The sequence below is a fragment of the Pholis gunnellus genome (genome assembly GCF_910591455.1).
Source record: "Pholis gunnellus genome assembly, chromosome: 3".
Taxonomy (NCBI): domain Eukaryota; kingdom Metazoa; phylum Chordata; class Actinopteri; order Perciformes; family Pholidae; genus Pholis; species Pholis gunnellus.
This window is the reverse complement of record NC_136529.1, coordinates 13,109,916-13,123,413: the sequence shown is the minus strand read 5'-3', so window position 1 is coordinate 13,123,413 and position 13,498 is coordinate 13,109,916. Positions and strand designations below refer to the sequence as shown.

General features: G+C 40.8%; 1 protein-coding gene across 1 annotated transcript; it reads left to right on the top strand.

Moving 5' to 3' along the window:
- Nucleotides 1-1,324: 1,324 nt before the first annotated feature.
- On the top strand, nucleotides 1,325-13,215 carry LOC306713668 (macrophage-stimulating protein receptor-like). The gene is made up of 21 exons (XM_079183450.1): nucleotides 1,325-1,462; nucleotides 2,149-3,435; nucleotides 4,834-5,010; nucleotides 5,215-5,334; nucleotides 5,854-6,024; nucleotides 6,837-7,003; nucleotides 7,392-7,521; nucleotides 7,631-7,767; nucleotides 7,872-8,048; nucleotides 8,197-8,296; nucleotides 8,508-8,738; nucleotides 8,878-9,024; nucleotides 9,124-9,286; nucleotides 9,462-9,551; nucleotides 9,785-9,994; nucleotides 10,091-10,171; nucleotides 10,260-10,441; nucleotides 10,545-10,654; nucleotides 11,367-11,532; nucleotides 11,616-11,752; nucleotides 11,937-13,215. Exons 2-21 carry the CDS (start codon nucleotides 2,233-2,235, stop codon nucleotides 12,166-12,168), a joined length of 4,131 nt encoding a protein of 1,376 aa, XP_079039576.1. The 5' UTR covers nucleotides 1,325-1,462; nucleotides 2,149-2,232; the 3' UTR covers nucleotides 12,169-13,215.
- The last annotated feature ends 283 nt before the right edge of the window (nucleotides 13,216-13,498 follow it).

Here is a 13,498-nt window from a genome sequence, read left to right as displayed (position 1 = left end):
TCTATTAGGACATTTTCTGATGATGATGAATAGCCTGTTTTTTTTTAATGTTACAGCCAACATGAGTGAGTTTATTTACTTTCTCCTTTCTGTCAATCATTTTTTTTTTATCTGTTAAAGGTCACATTGCTGACAGTATATGAGGTGGTGTGACTGGAGTGGGTAGACATTCCTCCGAGAACTTCCTGGCTGGAATTGCCTACATTTGAGGAGTAACTTCATTCCATCATCTGAAAGCAACGCATTTCTTGGCAACAATCATCCAGGCGTAGCTCAGACTGCTTTTAAACGTTGAGAAAGTTTTCCCACTACATTTCACACAGTGACGCCAGAGTGGAAACCCAGTTGGTGATATGATTTGACTCTTGGGACGGAAACGAAGAGGATATTTTGAAGCGGTGAGATTTCGCAACTATTTCAAACTTCCTTGTTGCGGGCGCGGCTTGACAGGAGAGCACACACTTTAGAGTCAAGCACGTCAGAATGATCGTAGCATTTCCGGTCTTCAACTTTCAAAATAAATCTTAAACCTTCCTGATTGGTACGAATACTTGTAGGCAAAATCCAATTGTAGAATATAAAGGAATTGTAACTACAATTGTGTTGCCAAATAATAAAATAACCTATCCAAATCATCCAAGTTAGCTCATGCAATGACGAAGTATATTATGGACAATCTGAATAAACGTTACACCTAATCAAACCTAAGCTCACAGTTCTGCTTACATTTAAGGATGTTTGAATTCAGTTGTTACATTTTTCAATAAAGGTTACTTGAATTTGAAAGTCAGTCTGTGAACTGTAAGGTCTGATTTTCATGATCTGTGTGTAATTGTTACAGCATAAATATTGGTATAGCGTAAATAATTAGAAAGATCTGTAATATCATAGGCTTATGATATCAACACATCATGTTTGTAATCCCCCCCAAAAAAACAGGTTTTCAATTGTAATGTATACAATTATTTTTGAATCCCATCTCCATACTTTTTTTTAAATAGGCTTGTTTATATTTTTTCTCCCTTTTCAGACTATTCCACGTAGCCTACTGCTGTGACATGAATTTCCCCTCTGGGAAAAATATAACTATTATTATTATTGACTAAAATCAAATCAGTAATACATGATAAATCAAATGAACAATGTTATTAGAGATGGTGCCTCAAATTCTTGCTAAAAGCATTAGAAACTAATCAATCACTACACTCCCACCATGAGGACTTGGTCCTGGCGCACCTTTATTTTGAAGGTGAGTAAGATCCTGTTTTCATCTGTAGACTGTACTTTATATCAACGCCTCGATGTAGTTCATTATCTGCGTAAACTCGGTGCCAGTCAAGTGAGAAGCTGCTGCAGGTCAGTGAATGGACCTTCACTAACACAGGAAATTTATCTCTCAAATAATTCACATTTTGAGACTGTTGGACAAATCACAACGACATTCCCCCCTTGTCAAAGTGTGGTAAGAAGATTTCTTTTTAAATAGCCTACATTTGTTATGGAAGATGTCTAGTATCTATTGGTTCATGTTAATGGATGAACACGCTTTCTCATAATTCACAGCTCATCGCCTACCTGCACAGGAGATGCAATTTTAGACTCTGTTTTGGGAATTTTAAAATAGTTCTCCATGACATAATAGTGTATTCAGATTCTAATACAGGATTATTATCATTTGCATAAATGAGTACCCATGAATTTTGGCTTTTTTACTCTTTGACTAATTTAGGCTAAGCTATTACTGTGTTTATTCTGTCTATGGCTCTGGATGCCTGAACATTTCCATTGCTCCACAGGTTTCAGCAAGTCATGTCTTGCCCACAGTAGATTTTATCTTGACTCTTACAACTTGTTATTTGGGGCTTTATCAGCTCTATAGCCCAATACGTTTCACAGCTATGCCATATCTGTGCATGTCAAGTCTTATTTTTCTGAAAAAGCAGCATCTAATGAATCACGGGGCTCAGCAGCTGACGTTTTCCTCTTTCCTCAGTTCCCCATGCTGTATTTCTCAGTTTAAACAAGCGAAAATATTTACAGCATCCACTTCCACTTCAAAAGCAATGAATCTCTGTTGAATGTGAGATTCAAATGTTGCTGCTCTCTGTCTGTTAAATCTCAACATTCCTTCTGTGTTCTCCCTCACAGAGCTCCTGCTGGTTCTCCAGAATGTTCTCTTTGAGGAAAGTATCTTATAGGTGATACTCAATCACGGTGGGCTGTGACGTGGAGATGGTCACTTGGGCCGCCTTGCTGACAGTATGCATATGGATACAAACACAAACAGCCTCGGGACAGCACACATGTGCTTCTACTCCACACAGGCTGGTGGATTTCTCTGTAAAATATTCCCTCCCCCACTTCCAGACAGACAAACCCATACAGAACATAGCTCTGAACTGGGAGGAGAATCGGTCAGACGTGTATGTTGCATGTCAGAATGCAATAGAGACAGTCAACTATGATATGGAAAAAATCTGGGAGGTGAAAACTGGACCTGTTGGCAGTCCTGACTGTGAAACCTGTTTGTGTGACATAGAAATAGATCCTGGGGATCCCGTGGATACAGACAATGAGGTTCTGCTTTTGGATCTTTCTGCACTTCCCGATCCCTTCTTGTACATTTGTGGGAGTACTCAACATGGGATCTGTCACTTCATTGACACTGGCTCTCCAGAGCATGAGCCGATGTGCTTATACAAAAAGGAGCTAAACTCTCCAACCAGCTGTACAGACTGTCTGGCAAGCCCCCTCGGCACCAAAGTCACCCTCGTTGAACAGGGAGCTACAACGCTCTTCTTTGTCGCAGCCTCCGTCAATGACGAAGTGGCACAGAGGTATCCAAGGAGGTCAATATCATTGGTGAGGCCACTTTCAACTGAAGATGGCTTTCATATGATCATGAATGGCCTGACAGTGCTCCCCGGTCTACGGGACTCTTACAAGATCGATTACATCTACAGCTTCTCCACCAAGGAGTACGTCTACTTCCTGTCCCTGCAGAGAGAAACCCCATCCAAGGGCAACTCAGCTTTTCAGACTCGTCTTGGACGACTGCCGATACGAATTCCAGAGGTGTGGATGTACAGAGAGGTGGTCCTGGAGTGCCGCTACCAACCAAAGCGCAGGAGGAGACGGAGAGAGGATTACAGAGACATTGTGTATAACGGGCTACAGGCGGCACACTTTGGGCGAGTGGGGAAGGACTTGGCAGAAGAGCTGGGGGTGAACGATCCGAAAGACATTCTGTATGGGGTGTTTGCAGAGGTGAATGCGCATGGCGAACCTAAAAAAAACTCTGCCCTGTGTGCCTTCTCTTTGGATAATGTAAACAGAGCGATAGACAAAGGTGTGGAGGAGTGCTGCAAGTTAGGTTCAGAGCAGCTGTCTAGAGGTCTCTGTCACTTCCAGCCGTGCGAGAGCTGCCCACATGAAGTGAGTAACTCTTCTTTTTTCTTTTTTCTTTATGCCCGACTGTCAGAGCAGAGGAACGGTGCAAAGGTCCTATACGCCCAGACAGGAAGTGACCTGTTCTGACAAACACTGTGTAATTAAGTCACCTTTGATCGGAACAATGTAGTTTATCATTAAGCTTACCGTTTTATATCGTCCTCTTGAGCAATAAGGGACAGTGTAAAGTAAATCTTGACTACTGGAGTAGTGTATGCCTGTGGGCCGTGAGAAAGGTGTGTGAGAGAGCAGGCCACATCAGAGAACTGGGAGGGGTGGATGAGTCAGTACGTGACCTGCACGTTGCCACACTGTTTCTCTGCTCTGTTAAGTTTCAGTATTTCTCTGTGAATGGGTAGCAACCGTTAACAGCACAGAGATTTGATATGAAAACTGGTTTATCAAGATTAGAGGCTCAATGATTAGACTAAGTTGGATTCTTCCGGTTGCTACAATCTTCCTGCCCAGAACAGTTAATTGATAAGCTACTGAGAAAATTGTTGGAAGGTAAACCTAAAATAAAATGCAGGGTTCACTCTCAAAACACCCTCTTGAAATAGAGTATTTGGCTGTGGTGCTCGACAAAATGATAAAGGTGTGGTCTTTTCCCTTTTGTGGAGTTCAATCTGTACAGCCATGTGTACACCAACAGGAATGTGTGCCAAGAAACACAAGTTATAAATCCTGCTGATAAAAAGGTGGAATTTCAAAGGGAGGGACAGTGTTAGACCGTGCCTGGCTTACACGTGTTATTTGAGTTGGAAATGGGCATAACATTAAAGAAGTGAGGGGTGGGGAAGAAAGAATCTTTCACTTAATCAATAAATCAAAAACTCATAAATCTATCTTAAAGCGGCATCTAAAAAAATAACATGGATACCATATGTATTCAAGCTTCAAATGCTGAAATGCTAAGTGACTGAAAAGATCAAATGACGTAAATATAGAGACATTCAAATGGTGGGAAACAAACAGGGGCATGCTGGGGCAGGTCAGCTAAATTGCTTTACAGTGGAATGTTTTCATTAGTTTAACATATCCTCTTTTTTGAGTAATTACTTTTTATCAACCAAACTTATACTCCGCCAACAATCCACACACATCAGTCATCAACTGTTTTATGATTATGAAAGTATGGAAAGTCCAGTTTCAGTATATGACAATCTGCACTGAGAAACCGTCACCAAGTCAACATATGGAGCCGGAGTCACTGCTGTTTTATGACCTTGTTCCTCTCACAGCTTGTTAGTCTATGACTGGAGGCGATGCTATATAGCACTTCCATCCCAGAAGGAGACTGATGCTGACTGAGGCAGATACTTTAGATGTGTCTATGTAAAAACTAACACCCTTGCTCTGTATGTTTTTCTCCTGCTTGCACAGAGCTCTGGAGGTAATGACACATGCAGTGTCAAACCCACTCTCGTGTCAAAGCCGTACTACAGACTAGACCTCTTCAACAAGCAGATGAGAGATGTCCTTTTTACTGCTGTCCTGGTCACCACTATTGGGAATCACACGCTGGGTCACTTTGGTACCTCAGATGGCCGAATATTGCAGGTAGCAGCATAAAATAGTAATTAAGTGTTGTGCCTCTGCAGTTTGAAGACAAGTGTCTTCTTCAGTAGTCACAATAAACATAATTTCAAATGTGAAAACATAACATTTTTATTGTAACTCTACGTCAGCCAGAAGCACGTGTATATTAAGACTCTCAAAAATGAAAATCCTTGTGACATTACCTCTCTGTTTTGTGTGGTTTAGGTGATTCTTGCTCGGTACAGGCCTATTGTTTTTGCCAACTTCTCTCTTGGAGAGAGCCAAGTCTCCAGGACAGCAGATGTGTACTCAAACGAGTCACTTCTCTTCGTAGTGGGAAATAAGGTACATTTTGTAATACCTACTGCAGGTACTGCTTGTCTTTTGGGGGGGTTTGCAGCCTTTAATAGTGCAAACAGACCAACATTTCGACCCTACTGTGTCTTCATCAGAGTCAAAATGGTCAAAGACACAAGGCAAACACACACAGTCAACCTACAACCATTTGTCGGTGGATAATTGGTTGAACAGGATTTCAAATCTATTGGATAGTGGATTCAGTGGTTCAAGTGCCACAACCCGCGCACTATAATCAGATCAGTAACAAAAGAACACATATATCTTAAAGTTACAGAGATGAAGTACAAAAAGCCCTGCATCCATAATCAGCTGGAGGGCACATGATAAATTCTGTTCTTTAATTAGGCCAAAAGGCTATACTGTGTTAAAAGTATGAATCCGAAATGCTTTTCTGCAGAACAGTGGGTTGACTTGCAGGAGAGGATCCATGTTTTCCTGCTTACCTTCCTGTTTTTCTCTGTTTCTGGCTCAATCCACCCTCGTCTTCTTCTCTCTTGCATCAAGATGTTCAGGGTGCCCTCTGCAGGACCAGGGTGTGCACATTTTATGACGTGCTCCATGTGTTTGACGGCTCCACTCTTCATGAACTGTGGCTGGTGTTCAGGAATCTGCTCGAGACAGCATGAGTGTGCCTCTCAGTGGAACAAAGACTCATGTGCACCTGTCATAACAGAGGTAGATCTGCAGCTAGGTGTAACTGATTAGCCACTGCATGAAGTTTAAAACACCATGGGCCTCATGCATCAACCTCCAGTTAAATTTGTCCTTTATTTTCCATTAAAAAAAAAAGATTAGAGAAGTCAATGCCAGATGCACCAAATGTTCTTAACCATCCAAATCTGCTCTCATCCAGGTGTGCTAAATGATGAATCACACCTGATAATTAATTGGAGGCATGTAGCCGATTGTTTTTTATTAGCACAGGTAACCTCCCCTAAATAGTATATAATGGCAGGTGTTGTTTCGTGTGCAAATACTCTGGCACATGCCCAAGAATCGGAGGGATGCCACCAAAAAGCAAAGAGCAGTATGTAAACCATTCAGAGGCTGAACACACACAATATCATCCGAGGATTTTATAGTTTTCATTGGGATCAATAGTATTTATTCAGCCCACAAATGTAATGATCCAATAATAATGATTAGTCTAAAACATATAATAATCTAAATTTGATATCTTGTTTTCTTGCATTGGACAAACACTTTGTGAACATGGAAAACAAGACGTGTTTCCTTATCTTGTTAAGAGGGCTCTTGAGCACTCGTAAAAAGTAAAGAGTAAAAAGTAAGAAGACATTGGTGAATCCCAGAAATGAACGGGTACCAACAAAAAAAGAACAAATCATGGATATGAACAAAAATAAGAGGACTTTTTTTAAATATTGTTTCCTGCATGAGGCCCTGTGAGTAATACAGTTACACCAATCACAATAATAGTATTGTACTGAGACGCTGATTGCTCTGGATGAAAACCCTTTTCTCTGCAGTTTTTCCCTAAAATGGTACCTGCTGGTGCTGAGACAGAAGTGACACTGTGTGGCTGGGAGTTTCAGTCTCCTCTGCGACCCGCCATCATCAGCGGCAAAACCCACATCATCACAGTGGGCTCCGGGACCTTGTGTACCGTGCTGCCTAGAAAGAGCAATAGTGAAGTGTGAGTAGCATACATGCATACGATGTCAGACACAGTGTATTCTCTCAGTTAATGAGGGAAGAGTGATATATATATATTAGCTTAAATTACAAAAATGCATCCAAAAAGAGATGTTGAGGATCTATTTTAGAGTCCCAGACTTGTCACTTTTTATTTAGTTCATAGATTTAGGATTTATTACCATTTGTTCAAATGTTTTCTAATAGTGAGGTGTGGCTGGCTAGTCTTTTCCCAAAATGAAACAAAATTGTTGAAACTTATAAATACTGTGGAAATGTTTCTGTCTCATTGTCACATTTGCTGCTGTTGATTTCTGTCTGACTAGCCGTTGGAATGTCTTCATCTCTTGAATTCATAGACATGTCGGTCCTTGTTTTCTTTAATACAGTCTAGTATGCAAGATTCAGGAAAACGCTCCAAACCAGGACCGCAACATCACTCTGGAAGTACACGAGGGGGAAGTGGAGGGCCGCTACTCAATTGAAGGCACAGCACAGATGCCTGGCTTCTCTTTTGTGGTGAGAATGGAAACATTTAAACAGTTTTCTGTGTATGTTCTCTATTTGCCTAAATGATCTGTATAATGTAACATTGTTAAGTGAAAGTCTTTCACCTCTGTCTAACCAGGAGCCGAGCATAACAGAAATCAGGCCTGACTATGGACCTGTGTTTGGAGGAACGATGGTTACACTGACAGGCAGATATCTTAATTCTGGGACACAGAGAAATATCTTATTTGCTGACAAAAAGTGTAAAATCCAAAGGTGAGCAAGATAGAAGAATTCGTCTTTTGCTGACAAATGAATTGTGGTCTACAACACATTCATTTAATTTGGTTTTGGTTTCTGGTTATCTCTTTTCTTTTCAGTGCTCCTGAAGGAAGTGGGACTTCTTCGATTGTCTGCCTCACAGCAGCTGCAGCAGGTGTTGGGAAGGTACCTGTGATAATCTTCATTGACAACTTTCAAGTGACGACCACCAAGATGTTCTCCTACAAGGAAAATCCTGTTATAACCGTTGTACATCCTCAATGCAGTTTCCAAAGGTTAGGACGCTCATCCCAGTCTGCTCATGTCGTATTATTGGACTCCAAATTAAGTGATATCATTCTAAAAAAATGCCTTTCATTGCCTAAACTTAAAAAGACAATGTTTGCAAATAATAACATATTGCTCATTTGTACTGTTATACAGTGGCTCCAAGCTGGTGATAGAAGGTCAGAATCTTGACTCTGCCCACAAAACTGTGGTTCAGTACACGTCCAAATCTTCCAATGTGCAAATTCTTGAACGAGTAAGTTAACACTTTGATTTTATCCTTGTGTAAGTCTGTATAGACAGTACATTATTCAATTAAACTACTTTCATTTCAGTTAAATTCAAACCAGGTCATTCAACTATTTCAGCCATGAGTTGCCAGTCATACTCATTCTTTCAGTTTCAAATGAAACTGTATATATATACAAACTGTGTATAATGTATATAATGTGCTTATTTCACTTAAGGTCTGCAGCGGCACAAGTAATGCCACATATATGGAGTGCTGGGCTCCTGCTTTTTCAGAGGAAATGCCAGAAGAAAAGTCTGACTCTGGATATATTCATATTCACATGGATGGGAAAAGTAACCTCTGGAAGAAACGTTTCGACTACCACCCTGATGCCAAAATCATTCCCTTTGAAAGTGATGACAATAAATTACCACTAAAACCAGGAGATACGCAAGTTTCACTGCATGTATGTAATGTACACACTCTACCATTAAGTTTCTATTTATACAACAAGTTTTGTTGTGTTAAAATCTCAATCCCAACAATACTTGAACAACACAATTATTAATATCAGTGCATTCTTCTCTTTTGTCGCAAATGAACAGCATAGCAAACTGAGTACAGTGAGTTCATGTATGAAGATCACAATGACCATTGGGGGTGCGGACTGCAACGCCCAGGTTCTGTCAAATGAGCTGACCTGCAGGATACCTAAAGGCCTGGTTATTCCCAGCGAGGGATTGCCTGTCGAGGTGAGAGAGTCTGCTTTTAAATCATCAACGTTAACCTGAGTAACTTTATACTCATTTAAATGTTTTTACCGAGAGTCATCATCTGTTCCACTGCTGTAGGTGTCCGTGAATGGGGAGGTTTACGGTGTGGGAACAGTAGTCAACGACGACAGCAACAACAACACTGTGATTGCGGGCATTGTGGTGGGCATTTTAGCCGCGTTGGTAGCAGGTGCCGGCCTTGCATTGCTTGTGATGATCAATTTGAGGAAGAAAAAGAGAGGTTAGGAAATCCTGAAATCTAGAACACTTGCAATTGTGATGAGACTTTAATCCTGCACTAATGGTCTGTTTACTATTAACCTGATCAACTGTGACTTTTGCTTCTTGCCTTACTTTACTGCATGTTTTCATAGTTTATTGCGCAGTAATTTAATTCATCACGTGTCTCCTTTCAGCAAACATAGAGAGTCGTTTGTCAACAGTGTTTTCACGGAACGGAATGGGCAGCGGTCATGATATCTCTCCGACAGGTGACTACAGACGAGGTGAGGAATCCAAATTCATTCATTCATTATCCATTTTACTGTAGCTTTTAATCATCAGCAGCAGCTGCTAAATAAATGTTCAACATCAGTATTGGATGGTCTCTTCTAACTTGTTTCACTGTAAGTGAAGATTGTATCACATACTGTAGTCTGTTTTCTTAGAGAAGTAACAAAAGATGCAATGGCCTGTTGAGTCCAACAAGTTCATGACGTGGTTCCCTTGTGTGCTGCAGTGGATCTGTCCAGTCAAACATCAGGTTCAGGAGGAATGGCCTTCCAAGGTTTAGCGTATGCTGCCAGCCATGACCATCTGTCCATTCCTTTAATGTCCCGGGACAATATCTCAATGGTCAGTCTGAACTCTGAACTTCTTGAAGAAGTCAAAGATGTCCTGATCCCGGCTGAGATGCTCCGAATTGAGAATAGCCAAATCATTGGCAAAGGTAAGTCTCTTGTCTTTTATATTTGTTGTTTTTGTTCTTTCCTTCCAATATTTTTGCACTAAATATTCACAATAACCACATTTTCTTCTTATGCAGGCCACTTTGGTACAGTTTATCATGGATACCTGATAGACAGCAAAAAGCAAGAGACCCACTGTGCTGTCAAATCACTGAACAGTATGTGAATACCTTATTTTTTAATAAATGAAATCAGTATCATATGAGCTCCTGGCTGTTGGATTAATCTGTATATCTGTATGAACAGGGATCACAGATTTGGGGGAGGTGGATCAGTTCCTCAGAGAGGGCATCATCATGAAAGGTTTCCACCACCCCAACATACTGTCTCTGCTGGGCATCATGCTGCCTAAAGAAGGGCTCCCTCTGGTGGTTCTACCGTACATGAAGCATGGAGATGTGCGTCACTTCATCCGCTCTGAGAAAAGGGTAAATTACGCAATGAAACTTTCTGGACCGGGAGGTTTGTGGGTATTTTTAATACTTCAGAACATGGATGTGTGTCTATTCGATACTTCCTTGTCCTTCACAGAACCCAACAGTGAAAGACCTGATAGGCTTTGGGCTTCAGGTTGCCAAGGGGATGGAGTATCTAGCCCAGAAGAAGTTTGTCCACAGAGACCTGGCTGCCCGTAACTGCATGTGAGTGTGACTCATACACTGATTACAGGCCTGTGGCATGTCAGTGGATAAGCTTTGTTAGGTGATGTATTATAAAGGTGTATTTAAGTTTTGGAATATCTTTACTGATATAATATATGCAAGAAATATTAGTCTTGGTTTGTACTGATCTATGGTTGACTACAGAGACATTTGTTAATAACATCACACAGTTAGTAAAAGGGACACAAAAGGTATAAATACACCAGATTACTGATGCAACTTGTATTTTTCTTTAACATTAAACATTTTTTTTCATGTATTTTTGATTTAAATGGATAAAGAAATAAATTACTCTGATGATCCCACCAGGTATATATACCTGTATATAAATAGACTTCCCTTTCCATCTGAAGGCAATAAATATTTGAGAAAATTGGTGGTATAGTGTTTCTGTTTCAATCAGCTTATTTGCCCAGACATATTCAAGAAATAGTAGAACATTTTGGGGGAAAACACCTTTTTGCTTTCTTTGAGAGAATTAGATAATACAATTGATGCCACTCTCCCACATTTCCCTATTTCTGCATCCCACCTGTGCATAGCAAATCTCTAAGGAGACCTCACTGCTTATCAACACTGATTGTCCACAATGGTGTAAATTAAAGTTCACCTGGCTCCTCTTGAGCACACCTTGAGTCTAACAGGAAGTGGCCGAGAGAAGATGTTTTCTTAAGGTGCCTTCTTATTTCAGGCTTGATGAAACCTTTACAGTAAAGGTGGCTGACTTCGGCATGGCAAGGGACATCTATGACAAGGAGTACTACAGTATTCAAGATCACAAACGGGTAAAGCTGCCAGTGAAGTGGATGGCCATCGAAAGCTTGCAAACACAAAAGTTCACGACCAAGTCTGATGTGGTGAGTGTTCTTTCTCCAGTCTACTGCAATATGCTTGTTACAACTATTACGTACCTCCAATATATTGCATTTCTGTTCCCCAGTGGTCATATGGCATCTTAATGTGGGAGCTGCTGACCAGAGGTGCTAGCCCATATCCAACTGTGGACCCCTATGACATCACACACTACTTGTTGAAGGGACGTCGGCTTCCCCAGCCACAGTTTTGCCCTGATACTCTGTAAGCACCCTGTAAACATCACATGCCGTAATGACTAAACACATTTTTTGCAGTATCTTATCATTATCTCAATTGAATCAATTATTTTCAAACTCACAATGGCATCCAGTAGTTCACTTACCTACCCACATATTTGCTGACGTACTTGCTCATTCCCTAATTGACACATTTATTCATTCCACAGCTTTTCCATAATTCTGACATGTTGGGACCCAGAGCCTGAGTGCAGACCTAGCTTCAACAGCCTAGTTACAGAAGTGCAACACATCCTGTCCTGTCTGGAAGGAGAGCACTACATAAATCTGAAGGTTAACTATGTCAACTTGGACCAGCCACGGCCCTACCCGCCCTTGACTGGATCTGCAGATGAGGCCGAGGCCTCGGACTTGGACTCAGACAGTCCTACTGGCAGCTGAGGGTGCAAAGTCCTAAGACTCTCTGATAGGAACGCAGGATCCGGATTAAAGTTCAACAGCACACAAGAAAAGTACCACGGTAACCTGGGTCCAATCATGCGTCACATAAATTGTTGATCTTTTCTACAAACCTGAGCACATTGAAGGTTTGGCTACTGATTTAAAAGACACTGTAGGTACTATAAACTCTTATTGGAGCTGAGACAAAACCACGCTGGAAGTTCCCCATCCTTGTTACCTGGTTTTATTTGTAGCAAAATGGAGTGTGACAAAATGAATGTAAAATGTGCAATTGTTCTCAGACAGAATAGGACGTGAGACTATGTGCTGATGCCTCTAAGCCATTGCATTGGACTGTTAAACACAGGGCCTATAAATGCTGACATGCGCTCAAGGGTCAACTTTTTCTTTTTTTTTTACACAATTGTCCTGGGATATAATAAAGATTATATCTCTTCATATAGGCTATAGAATGTGGAGTACCTGTTGTTATCACAAGAGGGCAACCAATGCCTCCTTCTTAAGCGTGCTTCAATGGCTGCTGCAGTGAAGTCTGCTGCACTACGGCAGATAGCTCAGAACAAATATGTTACACAAACAGTACCACTACAATATATACACCAGAACAAACTCATTCATTCATTCATTTCAACTCAATCAACACAGCGTAACATGCTGTCTACACTGTGCATTTCTCCTTGTTTCCTGCATGTAATTACAATGATCTTCACAGCAAATTAAACAATTCATGGGACTGAAGAATGTATGCACTGATTTTCCAACTGTGGTAGATGTAGTAGATATGTGCAGTGCGGTTTAACAAAAAAAAACATTTATGTCGACCAACAAGCTTTCCACCGGGGGTAATAACTTTGGTTCTACTACTTGATTTTTGTCATTACTGCATTTTCTCTCCTTCCTGCCAAGCTTTACCTGATTTTTCTTTGTTCTAGGGTTCACTGTAAAGAGTGCTTCCGCGCTGACAAATGGTCGATTGTGCATGCAATACTTGTCAAGTAAAGGGTATCAACAAATTAAAGTCTTCCTAGACCTGTTTTTTCAAGCCGTATCCTGAATTTATTCAAAGAAGAATCCAAACAAGATAGTTCGTCCTCAAAGAAAGTCACCTAAAATGTTATTCCTCACAGATTTTATAAGCGTATCATCAAAGCAAATGACAGGTTGGAGCCAGTACAACCCTTGTGTGTCAGGTGGATGAGAAGAAAAACACACACTGTTAGAGGTCTAAATTATGTCAGCTCAATCAGAGTGAACACTACATGCTTCGGTCTAATCTGTGTATCTAGCATTTACAATACTCTCTATGAAT

What these genes read in the sequence shown, in the direction of transcription:
- LOC306713668 (XM_079183450.1), top strand. Translation starts at nt 2,233, where the DNA reads ATGGTCACTTGGGCCGCCTTGCTGACAGTATGCATATGGATACAAACA. An exon ending in AGAAAGAGCAATAGTGAAGT is followed by an intron (nt 7,004 to 7,391) that starts GTGAGTAGCATA and finishes TCTTTAATACAG; the next exon opens with TCTAGTATGCAAGATTCAGG. An exon ending in CTGGCTGCCCGTAACTGCAT is followed by an intron (nt 10,655 to 11,366) that starts GTGAGTGTGACT and finishes TTCTTATTTCAG; the next exon opens with GCTTGATGAAACCTTTACAG.